Source organism: Aethalodelphis obliquidens, unplaced genomic scaffold (assembly GCF_003676395.1).
Source record: "Aethalodelphis obliquidens isolate GAN/ISIS:26980383/991018 unplaced genomic scaffold, ASM367639v1 scaffold5, whole genome shotgun sequence".
In the NCBI taxonomy this organism is placed as follows: domain Eukaryota; kingdom Metazoa; phylum Chordata; class Mammalia; order Artiodactyla; family Delphinidae; genus Aethalodelphis; species Aethalodelphis obliquidens.
The window spans coordinates 21,779,579-21,800,525 of record NW_020837949.1 but is presented as its reverse complement, the minus strand read 5'-3'; the positions used below and the strand labels follow the sequence as shown (position 1 = coordinate 21,800,525).

General features: G+C 37.3%; 1 protein-coding gene across 1 annotated transcript in view; it reads right to left on the bottom strand.

The window, feature by feature from the left end:
• COPG2 (coat protein complex I subunit gamma 2) overlaps positions 1–20,947 on the bottom strand; it is a 116,207-nt gene that overhangs the window by 50,061 nt on the left and 45,199 nt on the right. Inside the window, exons 10-12 of the mRNA XM_027102767.1 lie at positions 2,954–3,087; positions 1,895–1,966; positions 425–513 (exon numbers count right to left, since the gene is read on the bottom strand). Coding sequence (XP_026958568.1) covers positions 425–513; positions 1,895–1,966; positions 2,954–3,087 — 295 coding nt within the window. The remainder of the gene's footprint in view (positions 1–424; positions 514–1,894; positions 1,967–2,953; positions 3,088–20,947) is intronic.

The following is a 20,947-nucleotide window of genomic DNA, read 5'->3' as shown; positions in this document are numbered from 1 at the left end:
TTCCACAGGCTGCAGGATTGTAGTTCTTCTTGCTTCTGCTCTCTGCCCTCTGGTGGATGAGGCTATCTAAGAGGCTTGATGGGAGGGACTGGTCAGAAATTTTAATTAAGGTAAATGGCTTTTTGGACAACATACGTTAAAAGGCAATTGTTTCAAGATGAATGTTTGTAATAAATAAGATACGATATATCATTTGATAAGTGATTAACTGCTAGTTACAGTATAGCACAGCACTTTATCTTCCTAGGTTTCTATAACCTTTATAACAATATAATAGTCTGTCTTTTATTACAGTTGGCCTGTTCGTCCTTATAGTACATGTGTTCATGGTTATCTATTCTACTAGATTTTAGAATATCTGAGAGTAGGACCTAGAATGATAAACACTACTCGAAGACACTTAAATGTAATATCTTACCACTTACAAAACACTTCTGTATTTAAGCAAGCAAACTGCAACCAAACTGGATTGCTCACATGATAAAACATGTCTGTCATTGTCCTGCTTCTTTGCTTTTGTTGATGATGTTTGCCTCTCTTCCTAATCCAATACTGGTATAGAATCCTTTACCCATAATGCTAAAATTTTGAGAACTCAGCAAAGTATTGCCATCAGAATTCACTCAACAGCAAAAAATGACCCAAACTAATGTAAAACTAAGTCTTAATTTATTCCATGTAGTGAGGATAGTCATACGTATAAAGCAGAAATATTAACATGTCTAATGTGTCTAACTGCTCTAGGCCCAAAGGGGTTAGTATTAATATAAGAGATGGCACCATATTACCTCTCTAAAATTCTCAAAATACTGATTTCTGAGATACATCTGGTCCCAAGATTATAGATGATGGAATGTGGACCGATATCAACTCTTCAAAATACAATTCATATTGTTCTATAAAGCCTCCTTCCATGGCTGCTCTAAATTTCTCTCCTCCAGTTGTTAATACAATTAATTTAGTCGACCACATATTACACTAGACCATTATTCTACAACATTAAACTTGCATTTAAAATTTTTAGGGACTTCCCTGGTGGCACAATGGTTGGGACTTCGCACTCCCAATGCAGGGGGTCTAGGTTCGATCCCTGGTCAGGGAACTAGATCCCACATGCATGCCACAACTAAGAGTTCGCATGCCACAACTAGGAAGCCAGCGAGCCGCAACTAAGGAGCTGGTAAGCCACAACTAAGAAGCCTGCCTGCTGCAACTGAGACCCAGCACAGCCACATAAATATTTAAAAACATAAATAAATAAAATTTTTATAGTTATTTAATTCATTCTGTGTTTCTGCACTCTATCCTCTAGATTTATGCTGTCCAATATGGTAGCCAATAACCATATGTGACTACTAAGCCTTTGAAATGTGGTTATTCCAAACAGAGGTATGCTGTAAATACAAAATATACACCAGATATCAAAGACTTAGTATGAAAAAACAGAAGGTAAAATATATCTCTAATAATTTTATACTGATCATGTTGATAAATTTTATAAACGTTAGGGTAAATAAAATATATGTTTAAAATTAATCTCATCATAAAGAATTTAATGTGGTTACAATAAAATTTAAAACTGCATATGTGACTCACATAGTATTTCTATTGGATAGTGTTGCTATAGACCAACATTGTCCAAGAGAACTTCCTGTAATGATAGAAATATTCTGTATCTGCAGTGTCTAATATGATAGTCACTAACTACAGGTGGCTACTGAGCACATGAATAATAGTATAAATGGCCATATCTAAAGCTGCAAATACAAGTGAGGTGCTACAGAAGTGAAGCCCATAAATCATATCTACTAACCTTGGACAGAAAGCCAAATGCTTCGTATTTACTGTTTCTCAATTGAACACTGATACAAGTCAATAGTTAGCAAAGGAACACCTACCTTGTTCAAGGTCCTCACAGCTGCATATCTCAAAGCTGGCTTAGGAGAACTACAGAAAAGCTGAAGAACTAGGAAAGAAAAAAGGTCACTGTGAACATAGCTCATTTCAACATATAGCATGTTTCTGAAAATATAGTACATGAAGAATCACATTCAAAATACGCATAAGGCAATTAGATGACAGCATCAAAAATTCACATGGGGCTTCCCTGGTGGCACAGTGGTTGAGAGTCTGCCTGCCGATGCAGGGGACACGGGTTTGTGCCCCGGTCCGGGAGGATTCCACATGCCGCAGAGCGGCTGGGCCCGTGAGCCATGGCCGCTGAGCATGCGTGTCCGGAGCCTGTGCTCCGCAATGGGAGAGGCCACAACAGTGAGAGGCCCGCGTACCGCAAAAAAAAAAGAAAAAAAAATTCACATGAAAAATACATCATCAAAAATAGAAAAAGTACTTTTTGTTGAGCTATAAAAACTTTAAATACAGGAAACAAAGTTTATTTTTTTTCCTAAAAAAGTTAATACACCCATTAATATCTGAATTTAAAGAGTAGGAATATTTATGGTTGTAAGAGCAAATGGGTTTTTTAAACATGGAGAACTGAAGGCATTAAAGTTACTTGTTTTCTAAGTAAAAACTTAAATTTTTTAATATGGGGAAATGATAACTTCAGAAAAAGAAATACAGTCACCCCTCCATATCTGCAGGGGACTGGACCCCGGACCTTCCAGGACCCCTAGCAGATGCCAAAATCTGGGAATGCTAAAGACCCTTCTATAAAATGGTGTAGCACAATCAGCCCTTGGTATCTGCAGGTTCCACATCTGAGGATTCAACCAACTGTGAATCGATTGGGTTGAATTGGTGGGATGTGGAACCCAAGGATATGGAGGTACAATTGTAACTAAAAAACAGCTAAAATAAACCATATATGTATCAAAATGTAAAAACTACATATACAGAGCTAAGGTTCAATTACCTATTCTGTAGACCTATGGAACTTAAAACAAAAACATAAGAAAATAAACAAAAGCCAGTTATCAAATATACAACTAACCTGAAACAGCAGGTGCCAACTCCCTTGCAGTACAGTTAGGAAGATGGATGATAGCTGAAGCAGCTTCATAAATAACCATTTCATGTTTATTTCGCAAGCAGCTCTCAATGAAATCGAAGACTGGACTTTCATGGCTGACAATAAATATACACAGGCCATAATTAGATATCATAAAGAACAGAGGCAATGTGCATAGTGGCTAAAAGCACAGACAGGGGGACTTCCCTGGTGGCACAGTGGTTAAGATTCCATGCTCCCAATGCAGGGGGCCTGGGTTCAATCCCTGGTCAGGGAATTAGATCCCACATGCATGCCGCAACTGAGAGTTCATATGCTACAACTAAGGAGCCTGTGTGCTGCAACTTAGGAGCCAGTGAGCCGCAACTAACAAGCCCACAAGCTGCAACTAACAAGCCCACGAGCCGCAATTAAGACCTGGCGTGATGAAATAAATAAATTTTTTTTTAAAAAAAAGCAAAGACAGAATGAGAAGCACTTTTGGAATTATGAATGAAGGACCTCTGAAAATACACTCCTCCATAAAAGCAATGAGAATACTGGTGTAAATTTTCAAAATCAACTTTTTCAGCACTCTAGAAGTTAGCTGAAGGATTGCAACAATCCCAGGAACATTTATTCAAGAGGAACAGCTGAATCTTCATAAGAACAGTAAGCTTTCTGGTATTGTAACTTGCTCTATTTCATACCCTCTTCCCAGCTTCATGGTAGCCTTGGAAACCAGGGCCTCAGAACCATACTAGCTATGAAAGCCAGCAGCCTAATAGCCACTGAAGGAGGCAGATGAATTTGGAGCACCATCAAAAGCCCTGTTCCTGGAGCACTGTCACTACTTGACCTGAATGATGCTCCTTAAAAAAGCCCCATTCATGAAGCTAATGTTTTGGCTGCACTACACAGCATGTGGGATCTCAGTTCCCCAACCAGGGGTTAAGCCCATGCACTCTGCAGTGGAAGTGTGGAGTCCAAACCACTGGACCACCAGGGAATTCCCCGAAGCGAATTTTTATTTCATCTAAATCTGAGAACATTCAGTGAGGAAAGCCCTATCCCCAGGAGGTTTGTCTCCCAAAAAAACAGCAGCGATTGCTTAACACTGCAGTTGCCACAGGTACTAATTCTAGTTGGCGCAAACAAGAGTCTGGCCAAAAAAACTTAAAAAGAAAATTTAAGAAATGAGATGCCCATAAGGGGCTTTAATTTCTGACATATTCCTGGGGATCTAGGAGGCTGTGCAAATACCCAGGTAAGAGCTTACGGAGCTCTAGCCTCTCACCCATGCTTGACTGAGTTTCTGCACAATTAGGAAGGGAAGACTAGGCACAGTTATGCATACCCCAACACACAAAATGCCCACTGAAAAAAAGATGGGAGACATGTTGGTCAAAAGCATTTAAGAAAATCTGTCAAATCATCCGAAGACTCAGCTAACCAAGCAGACTTCAGTAGCCACACATGACAAAGAATAAGGACTGCAGAATTAGTCCAGGAAAGTCACTAAACAAACAATAACAAACAGCAACAAAAACAAACTCTGAGAATGGAAAAGGGGGAAATAAGATTGTCAGTTACCACACTATATTAAATATCCAGTTTTTGACAAAAAGCTATGACACACAAAGAAATAGTGAGGTATGGCCCATATATAGTGGAAAAATGCAGTCAATAGAAATTATTCTTGAGGGAGCCCAGATGTTGGATGTACTAGGCAAAGCCTTTAAGTCAACTAATATAAATATGTTCAAAGAAGCAAAAGAAACCATATCTAAAGAATTAAAGGGAATTAAAAAGTTAAAGGCATGACAATCATGCCTCACCCAAGAGAGAGTATCAATAAAGAGGAAAAAATGAGTTGTTTGTTTTTTTTAAGGAACCAAATAGAAACTCTGGATTTGGAAAATGCATAACTAGAATAAAAATTTCAAATCTGCTCAGATAAAAGAACAAGTACCTACAATATGCTGCCTACAAGAGACTCACTTTAGGGCAAAAGTCACACATAGATTGAAAGTCAGGGGATGGAAAAAGATATTTCATGCAAATGGAAACAATAAGAAAGCAGGGGTAGCGATATTCATATCAGACAAAACAGACTTTAAAACAAAGTCCAAAAAGAAAGACAAAGAAGGACACTATATAATGATAAAGGGATTAATATAAGAAGAGGACATTACACTTGTTAACATATATATGCACCCAATGTAGGAACACCTAAATATACAAAATAAATACTAACAGACATAAAGGGAGAAATTGACAGGAATACAATAATAGTAGGAGACTTTAACACCCCACTGACATCAATGGACGATCTTTCAGACAGAAAATCAATAAGGCAAGAGAGATCCTAAATGACACAACAGAACAGATGTACTTAATTGGTATCTACAGGACACTTCATCCAAAAAAAACAAAAACAAAAAACAAACAAAATACACATTCTTTTCAAGTGCTCATGGAACATTCTCTAGGATAGACCACACACGAGGACACAAAACAAGCCTCAATGAATTTAAGAAGACAGAAATTATTTCAAGCATCTTTTCTGACCACAACAGTATCAAACTAGAAATCAACCACAGAAAGAAAAATGGGAAAAAAAAATCACACGGAGACTGAACAACATCCTACTAAAAAACCAACAATGAAATCAAAGAGGAAATCAGAAAATACCTCGAGACAAACGACAATGAAAACACAACCTTACAAAATCTATGCGATGCAGCAGAAATAGTTCAAAGAGGGAAATTCAGAGTGATACAGGCCTTTCTTGAGCAACAAGTAAAATCTCAAGCAAATAACCTAACCTACCACCTAAAAGAATTAGAAAAAAGAAAAATAAACAAAAACCAAAGTCATTAAAAGGAAGGAAATAATAAAGATCAGAGAGGAAATAAATAAAATAGAGATCAAAACAACAATAGAAAAGCTCGATAAAACCAAGAGCTGGTTTTTTTGAAAGGATAAACAAAATCAACAAACCTCTAGCCAGGCTAACAAGAAGAAAAGAGAGAAGACCCAAATAAACAAAATAAGAAATGAGAAATAACAACCAATACTGCAGAAATACAAAAAGTCATAAGAAAATACTATGAACAGTTATAAACCAACAAATTGAACAACCGAGAAGAAACAGAAAAGGTTTTAGAAACAGCCAGAATTGAATCAAGAAGAAACATAATTTGAACAGACCAATCACTAGAGGTGAAATAGAATCTGAAATAAAAAACAAACAAAAAAACTAAAAAAACTCCCCACAAACAAAATCCAGGACCAGATGGCTTAACTGGGGAATTCAACCAAACATACAAAGAGGAACGTATACCTATCCTTCTCAAATTATTCCAAAAGATTTAAGAGGAGGAAACACTCCCAAAGTCAGTTTATGCAGCCACCATCACCCTGATACCAAATACAAAGACACTACAAAAAAAAGAAAATTACTGGCCAATATCTTTGACAAATAGAGATGCAAAAGTCCTCAACAAAATTTAAGCAAGCCAACTCCAACAACACATATAAAGGATCATACACCATGATCAAGTTGGATTCTTACCAGGGTCACAAAGATGGTTCAACATATGCAAATCAATCAACGTGATATACCACATCAACAAAAGAAACGACAAAAACCACATGATCATCTCAACAGATGTAGAAAAAGCATGTGATAAAATTCAACATCCATTCACGATGAAAACTCTCACTGAAGTGGGTATAGGGGAAATACATCTCAATAGAAACCATTTATGACAAACCCAGAGCCAACACAATACTCAACAGTGAAAAGCTGAAAGCCTTCCCACTAAATTCTGGAAGAAGACAAGGGTGCCCACTCTTACCACTGCTATTCAACATATTTTTGGAAGTCCTAGCCTCAGCAACCAGACAAGAAAAAGAAATAAAAGGTATCCAAATTGGAAGGGAAGAGGTAAAATTGTCATTATATGCAGATGACACAATACTCTATACAGAAAACCCTAAAGACTCCACACAAAAACTATTAGAACTAATAAATGAATTCAGCAAGGTAGCAGGGTACAAGATTAATATACAGAAATCTGCTGCATTTCTTTACAGTAACAATGAAATATCAGAAAGTAAAAAAAAAAAAAAAGTTTAAAATTGCACTAAACACACACAAACACACAGGAATAAACCTAACCAAGGAGGTGAAAGACCTATATGCTGATAACTCTAAAACACTGATAAAGGAAACTGAAGATGATTCACAGAAATGAAAAGATATCCCATGCTCTTGGATTGGAAGAATTAATATTATTAAAATGGCCATACTACTGAAAGCAATCTACAGATTTAATGCTATATCTATCAAATTACCCATGACAGTTTTCACAGAACTAGAACAAATAATCCTAAAATTTATATGGAATCACAGAAGGCCCCGAATTGGCAAAGCAATTCTGAGGAAAAAGAACAAAGCTGGAGGTATAACTCTCCCAGACTTCAGACAATACTACAAAGCTACACTAATCAAAATACTGTGGTATTGGCACAAAAGCAGACATATAGATCAATGCAACAGAATAGAGAGCCCAGAAGCAAACCCATACAATTAATCTTCAGCAAAGGAGGCAAGAATATACGATGGAGAAAACACAGTGCCTTCAGCAAATGGTGTTGGGAAAGCTGGACAGCTATTTGTAAATCAATGAAATTAGAACACTCCTTCACATCATATACAAAAATAAACTCAAAATGCTTTAAAGACACATATAGGATGTGACACTGTAAAACTCCTAGAAGAGAAGACAGGCAAAACATTCTCTGACATAAATAGTAGCAATATTTTCTTAGACTAGTCTCCCAAGGCAAAAGAAAAAAAAACCAAAAATAAACAAATGGGACCTAATCAAACTTAAAAGCTTCTGCATAGCAAAGGAAACCATCAACAAAATGAAAATACAACCTATAGAATGTGAGAAAATATTTGCAAACAATGTGACTGACAAGGGGTTAATTTCCAAAATATACAAACAGCTCATAAAACTCCATATCAAAAAAACAAACAACCCAATCAAAAAATGAGCAGATGACATAGACGTTTTTCCAAAGAAGATATACAGATGGCCAACATGCATATGAAAAGATGGTCAATATCACTAATTAAATGCAAATCAAAACCACAAGGAGGTATCGCTTTACACCACTCAGAATGGCTATCATCAAAAAGTCTATAAATAGGGCTTCCCTGGTGGTGCAGTGGTTCAGAGTCCGCCTGCCGATGCAGGGGACACGGGTTCGTGCCCCGGTCCGGGAAGATCCCACATGCCGCGGAGGAGCTGGGCCCGTGAGCCATGGCCGCTGAGCCTGCGTGTCCGGAGCCTGTGCTCCACAACTGGAGAGTCCACAGCAGTGAGAGGCCCGTGTACCGCAAAAAAAAAAAAAGTCTATAAATAATAAATGCTGGAGAGGGTGTGGAGAAAAGGGAACCCGCCTACACTGTTGGTGGGAATGTAAACTGGTGCAACCAGTAAGTAGGGAAAACAGTATGGAGGTTCCTTAAAAAAACTAAAAATAGAGCTACCAAATGATCCAGCAATCCTATTCTTGGGCATATAACCAGAAAAGACAAAAACTCTAATTCGAAAAGATGCATGCACCCCAATGTTCATAGCAGCATTATTTACAACAGCCAAGACATGGAAGCAACCTAAGTATCCATCAACAGATGAATGGATAAAGAAGAGGTAATATGCATATATATATAATACACACACACACACACACACACACACACACACACACACACACGATTACTCAGCCATAAAAAAGAATGAATCACTTTGCTGTACACCTGAAACACAGTAGTGTAAATCAACTGTACTTCAATTTTTAAAAAACTGAGAGAGTTCAGAAACAACTTTTAAAAAATTCAAATCTGCAATTCAACAGCTGATTTGCACTGACAGTAGAAAAAGCCAGAAAACTTGAGGATAGGTTAAACTGAGATAATCTAGCTGAGGAAAATAAAGAATGAAGGAAAAAAAAACCAGAGCCTTGGAGACCTATGGAATATGACTAAGTGTACCAACATTTTCATGATAGGAGTCCCAGAAGGAAAGGAGAGAGACAAAGGGACAAAAGGAATATCCTGAGAAATAATGACCAAAAACTACCAAAATTTGTTAAAAATATTAATCTACACACTTGAGAAGCTCAACAAATCCCAAGTTGGAAAAATAAAAAAAGATCCACATATAGACACACCATAATCAAAGTGCTGAAAGCATAAGACAAAGAGAAAATCTTGACAGAAGCAAGATAAAAGCTACTCATCACATTGTACAGGGGAGCAACAATACAATTAGTGGCTTTTCACCTGAAACAATGAAATAGAGAATGCCATATTCAAAGTGTTGAAATAAAAAGATAAAAATTCTCTATCCAGCAGAACTATGTTCCAAAAATGAAGGCTAATAAAAGAACATTCCCAGATAAGCAGTGACTGAGACAATGTATTGCTAACATACCTGATTTATAAAAAATACTAAACGAAGTCTGTTAAACTGAAAGACTGACTCCAGTGACATGAATAATCAAAAGAAATAAAGTGCACCAGAAATGGTAAATATGTGAGTTAATATAAATTATTCTACAAATAATTTTTTTCATTTCTCTTAACTAATTAAAGGACATAAAATTGTATAAAAATAATTATAACACTGCATTATTGGATAATGCACATACATGTAATATACATGACAATAATAGCAAACAGGAGCAGGGAGAGAACAGAACTATACTGGAGCAAAGATTCTATATTTTACGAAAATTAAATTAGCCTTAATCTGAAGTAGATCATGGTAAATTAAAATGCATATTCTAATTCCCAGGGAAACAACTTTTTTTTTCTTTTTTTGCGGTACGCGGGCCTCTCACTGCTGTGGTCTCTCCCGTTGCAGAGCACAGGGTCCGGACGTGCAGGCCCAGCGGTCATGGCCCACAGGCCTAGCCGCTCCGTGGCATGTGGGATCCTCCCAGACCGGGGCACGAACCCACGTCCCCTGCATCGGCAGGCAGACCGCCAACCACTGCACCACCAGGGAAGCCCGAGAAACAACTTTTTAAACAGTAAAAATATCGACAGAGAAATTAAAATGATTCAACGAAAATTTTATTTAACACAAAAGAAGGCAGTCAAAGAGGAAGAGAGGAACAAAAAAGACAGACACTTCTATAGAAAAAACAGCAAAATGGCGAAGGTAAATACAACCATGTCAATAATTATATTAAATGTGAAAGGTCTAAACACCCCAACCAAAAGATAGAGATTGCCAGACAGGATAAAAAAGCAAAATCAAACTATGTGCCATCTACAAGAGATACACATTAGATTCAAAGATACAAATGAGATGAAAGTAAAATGATGGCAAAAGATATGCCATGTAAACTAATTGTAAGAGATCAGGAGTGGCTATATTAATATCAGACAGAGAATTTAAGACAAAATATTACAAGAAACAAAAAGAGACATAATGAGAAGCTGCTCAATACATCAGGATGATATAACAGTGATAAACATATACACACTTAACAACAGAGCCTCAAAACATATGAAGCAAAACTTAACACTAGGGCTTCCTTGGTGGCGCAGTGGTTGGGAGGCTGCCTGCCAGTGCAGGGAGCGCAGGTTCGTGCCCTGGTCCGGGAGGATCCCATGTGCCACGGGGCGGCTGGGCCCATGAGCCATGGCCACTGGGCTGCGCGTCCAGAGCCTGTGCTCCGTGACAGGAGGGGCTGCAGCAGTGAGAGGCCCGCGTACCGCAAAAAACAAAAACAAAAACAAAAACAAAACAAAAAAACTTAACACTAAAGGAGAAATAGATCTTTTAACAATAAGAGCTGGAGATGTCTATACCTACCCAATAGCTGATAGAACAACTAGACAAAATCATCAAGGATATAGAGGACCTGAACAATTTAATTCCTCAACTCAACCTAGAACATTCAACCCAGTGACTATAAAATACATTCTTTTCAAGTGCATATGAACAGTTCTCAAACACAGATTAAATGCCAGTCATAAAATAAGTCTCAATACATTTAAAAGGATAGAAGTCATCAAAGCATATTCCCCAGCCACGACTGAAGTAAATTATAAATTAGCAACAGAAAATAAAGGAAATCCCCAATATTTGGAAATTAAACAACTTATTTCTAAGTAACCCATGTATCCAGAATAAATCAAATGGAAAACAAGAAAAAATCTGAAACAGAATGACAACAAAAACACAGTAAATCAAAATTTATGAGATGTAGCCAAAACAATGCTTGGAGGGAAATTTATAGCTCTAAACACCTATACCAGAAAAGAAGAAAGGTCTCAAATCAGTAACCTAAGTATCCACAATAAAGAAATTAGAAAAAGAAGAGTAAACCAAGTCCACAGCAAGAAGAAAGTAAATAAAGATCGGAGAAAAGATCGATGGACTAGAATGCAGAAAAATAACAATAAAAAAAATGAACGAAACACAAAGCTAGTTCTTTGGAAAAATTCAACAAAATTGACAAACCTTTAGCTAGACTAAACAAGGAAAAAAAAAAAGCGAAGAATACAAATTACCAAACTCAGGAATGAAGTAAAGGACAACACTACTGACCCTAAAGGAATTTAAATGATTATAAGAGAATATTATAAACAACTATATGCCAACAAATTAGATAACTTAGATGAAATGGCAAAATCCCTAGAAATACCAAACTACCAAACCTGACTTACAAAGAAATATAGAATCTAAACAGACCTATGAGTTAGTTATTTAAAATCTTCCCTCAAGGGCTTCCCTGGTGGCGCAGTGGTTGAGAGTCTGCCTGCCGATGCAGGGAACACGGGTTCGTGCCCCGGTCCGGGAAGATCCCACATGCCACGGAGCAGCTGGGCCCGTGAGCCATGGCCACTGAGCCTGCACGTCCGGAGCCTGTGCTCCACAACTGGAGAGGCCACAGCAGTGAGAGGCCTGCGTACCGCAAAAAAACCCAAAAACTTCCCTCAAAAAAAGCAAAGGTCACAACAGCTTCATTGGTTAATTCTACCAAATATTTAAGAAATCATACCAATCCTTCACAAACTCTTTTATAACATAAATGAGGGTACACTACCTCCCAGCTAATGATGTGATGCCATTATTACCTGGATAACAAAGCCTGACAAATTCTCAGAAAACAGCAGACCAATATCCCTCCTGACATAGACATATGAACTCCTTAACAAATTATCAGCAACCTGAATCCACCAATACATAAAAAGAATTATATATCATAATCAAGTAGCATTTTTCCCAAGAATGCAAACAAAATTGATTTAACATCAGAAAATGAGGACCTTCAAAATGGCAGAGGAGTAAGACGTGGAGATCACCCTCCTCCCCACAAATACATCAAAAATACATCTACATGTGTAACAACTCCTACTGAACACTGGCAGAAGACCTCAGACTTCCCAAAAGGGAACAGAAGCCCTCAGGCGACCTAAACGCAGAGGGAGGGCCAAATCCAAAGCTGAACCCCAGGAGCTGTGTGAACAAAGAAGAGAAGGGGAAATTTCTCCTAGAAGCCTCAGGAGCAATAAACTTGATGTACCCTGCATCTGTGGAAAACCTGAATAGACAACGAATTATCCCAAAATTGAGGTGGTAGACTTTGGGAGCAACTGTAGAATGGGGTTTGCTTTCGGCATCTAATTTGTTTCTGATTTTATGTTTATCTTAGTTTAGTATTTAGAGCTTATTATCATTCGTAGATTTGTTTACTGATTTGGTTACTCTCTTCCTTTTATATATATATATTTTTTTTTTCCTTTTTCTCTCTTTGTGAGTGTGTATGTGTGTATGCTTCTTTCTGTGATTTTGTCTGTATACCTTTGCTTTTACCATTTGTCCTAGGGTTCTGTCTGTCCACTTTTTTTTTTTAGCATAGTTTTTACTGCTTGTTATCATTGGTGGATTTGTTTATTGGTTTGGTTGCTCTCCTTTTTTTTAATTACTTTTTTATTTTTAATAATTTTTTATTTTAATAACTTTATTTTATTTTTTCTTTCTTTCTTTTTCTTTCTCCCTTTTCTTCTGAGCTGTGTGGCTGACAGGGTCTTGGTGCTCTGGCCGGGTGTCAGGCCTGAGCCTCTTATGTGGGAGCGCCAAGTTCAGGACATTGGACCACCAGAGACCTCCCAGCCCAATGTAATATCAAACAGCGAAAGCTCTCCCAGAGATCTCCATCTCAACGCTAAGACCCAGCTCCACTCAACGACCAGCAAGCTACAGGTCTGGACACCCCATACCAAACAACTAGCAAGACAGGAACACAACCCCACCCATTAGCAGAGAGGCTGCCTAAAATCATAATAAGGTCACAGACACCCCAAAACACACCACCAGACGCGATACTGCCCACCAGAAAGACAAGATCCAGCCTCATCCACCAGAACACAGGCACCAGTCCCCTCCACCAGGAAGCCTACACAACCCACTGGACCAACCTTACCCACTGGGGGCAGACACCAAAAACAATGGGAACAACGAATCTGCAGCCTGGGAAAAGGAGATTCCAAGCGCAGTAAGTTAAGCAAAATGAGAAGACAGACAAATACACAGCATATGAAGGAGAAAGGTAAAAACCCACCAGACCAAACAAATGAAGAGGAAATAGGCAGTCTACCTGAAAAAGAATTCAGAGTAATGATAGCAAAATGATCCAAATTCTCGGAAATAGAATGGAGAAAATACAAGAAAAGTTTAACAAGGACCTGGAAGAACTAAAGAGCAAACAAACAATGATGAACAACACAATAAATGAAATTTAAGATTCTCTAGAAGGAATCAATAGCAGAAAAACTGAGGCAGAAGAATGGATAAGTGACCTGGAATATAAAATAGTGGTAATTACTACCACAGAGCAGAAATAAAGAAACAAGAACGAAAAGAATTGGGGACAGTCTCAGAGACCTCTGGGACAACATTAAACGCACCAACATTCAAATTATAGGGGTCCCAGAAGAAGAAGAGAAAAAGAAACAGAGTGGGAAGATATTTGAAGAGATTATAGTTGAAAACTTCCCTAATATGGGAAAGGAAATAGTCAATCAAGTCCAAGAAGCACAAAGAGTCCCATACAGAATAAATCCAAGGAGAAACACGCCAAGACTCATATTAATCAAACTATCAAAAATTAAATATGAAGAAAAAATATTAAAAGAGAAAATCAACAAATAACATACAAGGGAATCCCCATAAGGTTAACAGCTGATTTCTCAGCAGAAACTCTGCAAGCCAGAAGGGTGTGGTAGGACATACTTAAAGTGATGAAAAGGAAAAACCTACAACCAAGATTACTCTATCCAGCAAGGATCTCATTCAGATTCAATGGAGAAATTAAAACCTTTACAGCCAAGCAAAAGCTAAGATAATTCAGCACCACCAAACAAGCTTTACAACAAATGCTAAAGGAACTTCTCTAGGCAGGAAACACAAAACAAGGAAAAGACCTACAATAACAAACCCAAAACAATTAAGAAAATGGTAATAGCAACATACATATCGATAATTACCTTAAAGGTAAATGGATTAAATGCTCCAACCAAAAGACATAGACTGGCTGAATGGATCCAAAAACAAGACCCGTATATTTGCTGTCTACAAGAAACCCATTTCAGACCTAAGGACACATACAGAATGAAAGTGCGGGAATGGAAAAAGAAATTCCATGTAAATGGAAATCAAAAGAAAGCTGGAGTAGCAATTCTTGTATCAGACAAAATAGACTTTAAAATAAAGAGTATTACAAGAGACAAAGAAGGACACTACATAATGATCAAGGGATCAATCCAAGAAGGAGATATAACAGTTGTAAATATTTATGAACCCAACATAAGAGCACCTCAATACATAAGGCAAATGCTAACAGCCATAAAAGGGGAAATCAATCAGTAACACGATAATAATAGGGGACTTTAACACCCCACATTCACCAAGGGACAGATCATCCAAAATGAAAATAAATAAGGAAACACAAGCTTTAAATGATACATTAGGGCGTCCCTGGTGATGCAATGGTTGGGAGTCCGCCTGCCGATGCAGGGGACGCAGGTTCATGCCCAGTCCGGGAGGATCCCGCGTGCCGCGGAGTGGCTGGGCCTGTGAGCCATGGCCGCTGGGCCTGCGCACCTGGAGCCTGTGCTCCACAGCGGGAGAGGCCACAACAGTGAGAGGCCTGCATACCACAAAAAAACAAAAAACAATAAAAAAAAATGATACATTAAACAAGATAGACTTAATTGATATTTATAGGACATTCCATCCAGAAACAACAGAATACACGTTCTTCTCAAGTGCTCATGGAACATTCTCCAGGATAGATCATATCTTGGGTCACAAATCAAGCCTTGGTAAATTTATGAAAACTGAAACCGTATCAAGTATCTTTTCCGACCACAACGCTATGAGACTAGATATCAATTACAGGAAAAAAAATCTGTAAAATAATACAAACACATGGTGGCTAAACAATACACTACTAAATAACCAAGAGATAACTGAATAAATCAAAGAGGAAATCAAAAAATACCTAGAAACAAATGACAATGAAAACACGATGACCCAAAACCTATGGGATTCAGAAAAAGCAGTTCTAAGAGGGAAGTTTATAGCAATACAATCCTACCTCAAGAAACACCTCAAATAAAGAACCTAACCTTACACCTAGAGTAATTAGAGAAAAGAGAACAAAAAAACCCCAAAGTTAGCAGAAGGAAAGAAATCATAAAGATAAGATCAGAAATAAATGGAAAAGAAATGAAGGAAACGATAGCAAAGATCAATAAAACTAAAAGCTGGTTCTTTGAGAAGTTAAACAAAATTGATAAACCATTAGCCAGACTCACAAAGAAAAAAAGGGAGAAGACTCAAATCAACAGAATTAGAAATGAAAAAGGAGAAGTAACAACTGACACTGCGGAAATACAAAGGATCATGAGAGATTACTACAAGCAACTATATGCCAATAAAATGGACAACCTAGAAAAAATGGACAAATTCTTAGAAAATCACAACCTTCTGAGACTGAACCAGGAAGAAACAGCAAATATAAACAGACCAGTCACAAGCACTGAAATTGAAACTGTGATTAAAAATCTCTTCCAACAAACAAAAGCCCAGGACCAGATGGCTTCACAGGTGAATTCTATCAAACATTTAGAGAAGAGCTAACACCTATCCTTCTCAAACTCTTCCAAAATATAGCAGAAGGAGGAACACTCCCCAACTCATTCTATGAGGCCACCATCACCCTGATACCAAAACCAGACAAAGATGTCACAAAAAAGAAAACTACAGGCCAGTATCACTAATGAACACAGATGCAAAAATCCTCAACAAAATACTAGCAAACAGAATCCAACAGCACATTAAAAGGCTCATGCACCATGATCAAGTGGGGTTTATGCCAGGAATGCAAGGATTCTTCAATATATGCAAATCAATCAATGTGATACACCATATTAACAAATTAAAGGAGAAAAACCACATGATCATCTCAACAGACACAGAAAAAGCTTTTGACAAAATTCAACACCGGTTTATAATAAAAACCCTCCAGAAACTGGGCAGAGAGGGAACTTACCTCAAAATAATAAAGGCCATATGGTGAAAAACTGAAAGCATTTCTACTAAGATCAGGAACAAGACAAGGTTGACCACTGTCATCACTTTTATTCAACATAGTTTTGGAAGTTTTAGCCACAGCAATCAGAGAAGAAAAGGAAATAAAAGGAATCCAAATTGGAAAAGAAGTAGAACTGTCACTGTTTGAAGATGACATGATACTATACATAGAGAATGCTAAGGATGCCATCAGAAAACTACTAGAGCTAATCAATGAATTTGGTAAAGTAGTAGGATACAAAATTAATGCACAGAAATCTCTTGCATTCCTATACGCTAATGATGAAAAATCTGAAAGAGAAATTAAGGAAACACTCCCATTTACCATTGCAACAAAAAGAATAAAATACCTAGGAATAAATCTACCTGGAGACAAAAGACCTGTATGCAGAAAACTATAAGACACTGATGAAAGAAATTACAGATGATACAAACATATGGAGAGATATACCATATTCTTGGATTGGAAGAGTCAACATTGTGAAAATGACTATACTACCCAAAGCAATCTACAGATTCAACGCAATCCCTAGCAAACTACCAACGGCATTTTTCACAGAACTAGAACAAAAATTTCACAATCCGTATAGAAACACAAAAGACCCCGAATACCCAAAGCAACCGTGAGAAAGAAAAATGAAGCTGGAGGAATCAGGCTCCCGGACTTCAGACTATACTACAAAGCTACAGTAATCAAGACAGTATGGTACTGGCACAAACACAGAAATATAGATCAATGGAACAGGAGAGAAAGCCCAGAGATAAATCATGCACATATGGTCACCTTATCTTTGATAAAGGAGGCAAGAATATACAATGGAGAAAAGGCAACCTCTTCAATAAGCGGTGCTAGGAAAACAGGACAGCTAAATGTAAAAGAATGAAATTAGAACACTCCCTAACACCATACACACAAAAAAACCTCAAAATGGATTAAAGACCTAAATATAAGGCCAGACACTATAAACCTCTTAGAGGAAAACACAGGCAGAACACTCTATGACATAAATCACAGCAAGATCCTGTTTGACCCACCTCCTAGAGAAAGATAAATAAAAACAAAAATAAACAAATGGGACCTAATGAAACTTAAAAGCTTTTGCACAGCAAAGGAAAACATAAACAAGACAACCCTCAGAATGGGAGAAAATATTTGCAAACGAAGCAACTGACAAAGGATTAATCTCCAAAATATACAAGCAGCTCATGCAGCTCAATATCAAAAAACAACCCAATCCAAAAATGGGCAGAAGACCTAAACAGACATTTCTCCAAAGAAGATATACAGATTGACAACAAACACATGAAAGGATGCGCAACATCACTACTCATTAGAGAAATGCAAATCAAAACCACAATGAGCTATCACCTCACACCAATCAGAATGACCATCATCAGAAAATCTACAAACAATAAATGCTGGAGAGGGTGTGGAGAAAAGGGAACCCTCTTGCACTGTTGAGGGGAACGTAAATTGATACAGCCACTATGGAGAACAGTATGGAGGTTCCTTAAAAAACTAAAAATAGAACTACCATATGACCCAGCAATCCCACTACTGGGCATATACCCTGAGAAAACCATAATTCAAGAAGAGTCATGTACCACAATGTTCATTGCAGCTCTATTTACAATAGCCAGGACATGGAAGCAACTTAAGTGTCCATCGACAGATGAATGGATAAAGAAGATGTGGCACATATATACAATGGAATATTACTCAGCCATAAAAAGAAACGAAATTGAGTTATTTGTAGTGAGGTGGATGGACCTAACGTCTGTCATACAGAGTGAAGTAAGTCAGAGAGAGAAAAACAAATACCGTATGCTAACACATATATGTGGATTCTAAAAAAAAAAAAAAAAGGTTCTGAAGAACCTAGGGGCAGGACAGGAATAAAGATGCAGATGTAGAGAATGAACTTGAGGACACGGGGAGTGCGAAGGGTAAGCTGGGAAGAAGTGAGAGAGTGGCATAGCTAGTGGGAAGCAGCCACATAGCACAGGGAAATCAGCTCCATGCTTTGTGTCCACCTAGAGGGGTGGGATAGGGAGGGTGGGAGGGAGACGCAAGAGGGAGGAGATATGGGGATACATGTATATGTATAGCTGATTCACTTTGTTATACAACAGAAACTAACATACCATTGTAAAGCAATTATACTCCAATAAAGATGTTAAGAAAAACAAAAAAACAAACAACCTGATTTAAAAATGGGCAGAAGTACAGAATGGTCATTATTCCAAAGAAGACATACAGATAGCCAACAGGCACATGTAAAGATGCTCAACACCACTAGTTATCAGAGAAATGCAAATCAAAACCACAATGAGATATCAGCTCATACTTGCCATAACAGACATTAAACAGTCCACAAATAACAAATGCTGTGGAGAATGGTGTGGAGAAAAGGGAACCCTCCTACACTGTTGGTGGGAATATAAATTGGTGCAGCCACTATGGAAAACAATATGGAGACTCCTCAGAAAACTAAAAACAGAACTACCATATGATCCAGCAATTCCACTCCTGGGGATATATTCAAAGAAAAGGAAAACGTTAATTCAAAAAGATATATGCACCCCAGTGTTCACAGCAGCATTATTTACAACAGCCAAAATATAGAAGCAACCTAAGTGTCCATCAACAGATGAATGGGTAAAGAATATGTCATATATATACACAATGGAATACCACTCGGCCATAAAAATAAATGAAATTTTACTGTTTGCAACAACATGGATGAACTTGGAGGATATTATGCTAAGTGAAATAAGTCAGACAGAGAAAGACAAATACTGTATGATATCATTTATATGTGGAATCTAAAAAATAAAACTAGTGAATATAACAAAAAAGAAAAAGACTCACAGATATAGAGAACAAACTAGTGGTTACCAGTAGGGAGAGGGAAGGGGGAGCGGCAATATAGGGGTAGGAGAGTAAGAGACACAAACTATTATTCATAAAATAAATAAGCTACAAGGATATATTGTAGAGCACAGGTAATACACACAAGATTTGATAATGGCTAGAAATGGAGTATAACCTTTAAAAATTGTGAATCACTATGTTGTACACCTGAAACTTATATAATATTGTAAATCAATTCTACCTCAATTTTAAAAAAGGAAAAAGAAAAAAGAAAATCACTTTGTGTTACATACCAAATTAATAATAAAAAGGACAGAAACCACATGATCATCTTAACAGGTACAGAAAAAGCAGTCAACAAAATCTAACACCGATTTATGATAAATACTCTCAAAAAGGCTAGAGAATGAAGGGAATCCCCTCAAACTGGTAAAGGGCATCTTCATAAAATCCATGGTTAACGTCATGCTTAATGCTTTCCCCTTAAGATCAGGGACAAGGCAAGGATATCTGCTTTCACCACTTCTATTCAACATTGTACTGAAGGTTCAAGATGGTACAATTAGGAAAAAAAGAAATTAAAGACATCTAGTTTGGAAAGGAAGAAGTAAAACTGTATTTGTTCTCAGATGACATGATCCTATACATGAAAATCCCAAGGAATATAACACACACACACACACACACACAAATGGAACAAATAAATGACCATATCAAGGTTACAGGATACAAGATCAACACGTGAAAATCAACAATCAACTGCTGATTTCTATATATTGGCAACAATTAATCCAAAACAAAATTAACAGAACAATTCCATTCACAGCAGTATCAGAAAGAGTAAAATACTTAGAAATAAATTTAATAAAAGCAATGCAAGACTTTTACACTGAAAACTACAAAACCCTGCTGAGAAATCTAAATAAATGGAGAAACAATTTCTGTTCATGGACTGGAAGACTAGATATTGTCAAGATGGAAATTCTCCCAAATTGATTTATCCAAAATAGATCTATTCTATTCAATGCGATCCCTATCAAAATGCCAGCAGGCTTTTTGTTGTAGAAATTCAAAGCTGATCCTAAAATTATATGGAAACATAAAGGACCCAGAATAGTCAAAACAATTTTCAAAAAATTAAATATAGCAAACATTGACAGATCTGAAGGGAAAAGAGAGCAATTCAATAATAGTAGAAGACTTCAATACTCCACTTTCAATAATGGATAAAACATCCAGACAGAAAATCAATAAGGAAGCAGTGGGCTGGAACTACATTGACCTAACAGACATATACAGAACTTTTTGCCCAACAGCAGCAAAATACACATTCTTCTCAAGTGCACAGGGAATGTTCTCCAGAATAGATCACGTTAGGTAACAAGTCTTACCAAATTCAAGAAGATTAAAATCATACCAAGTATC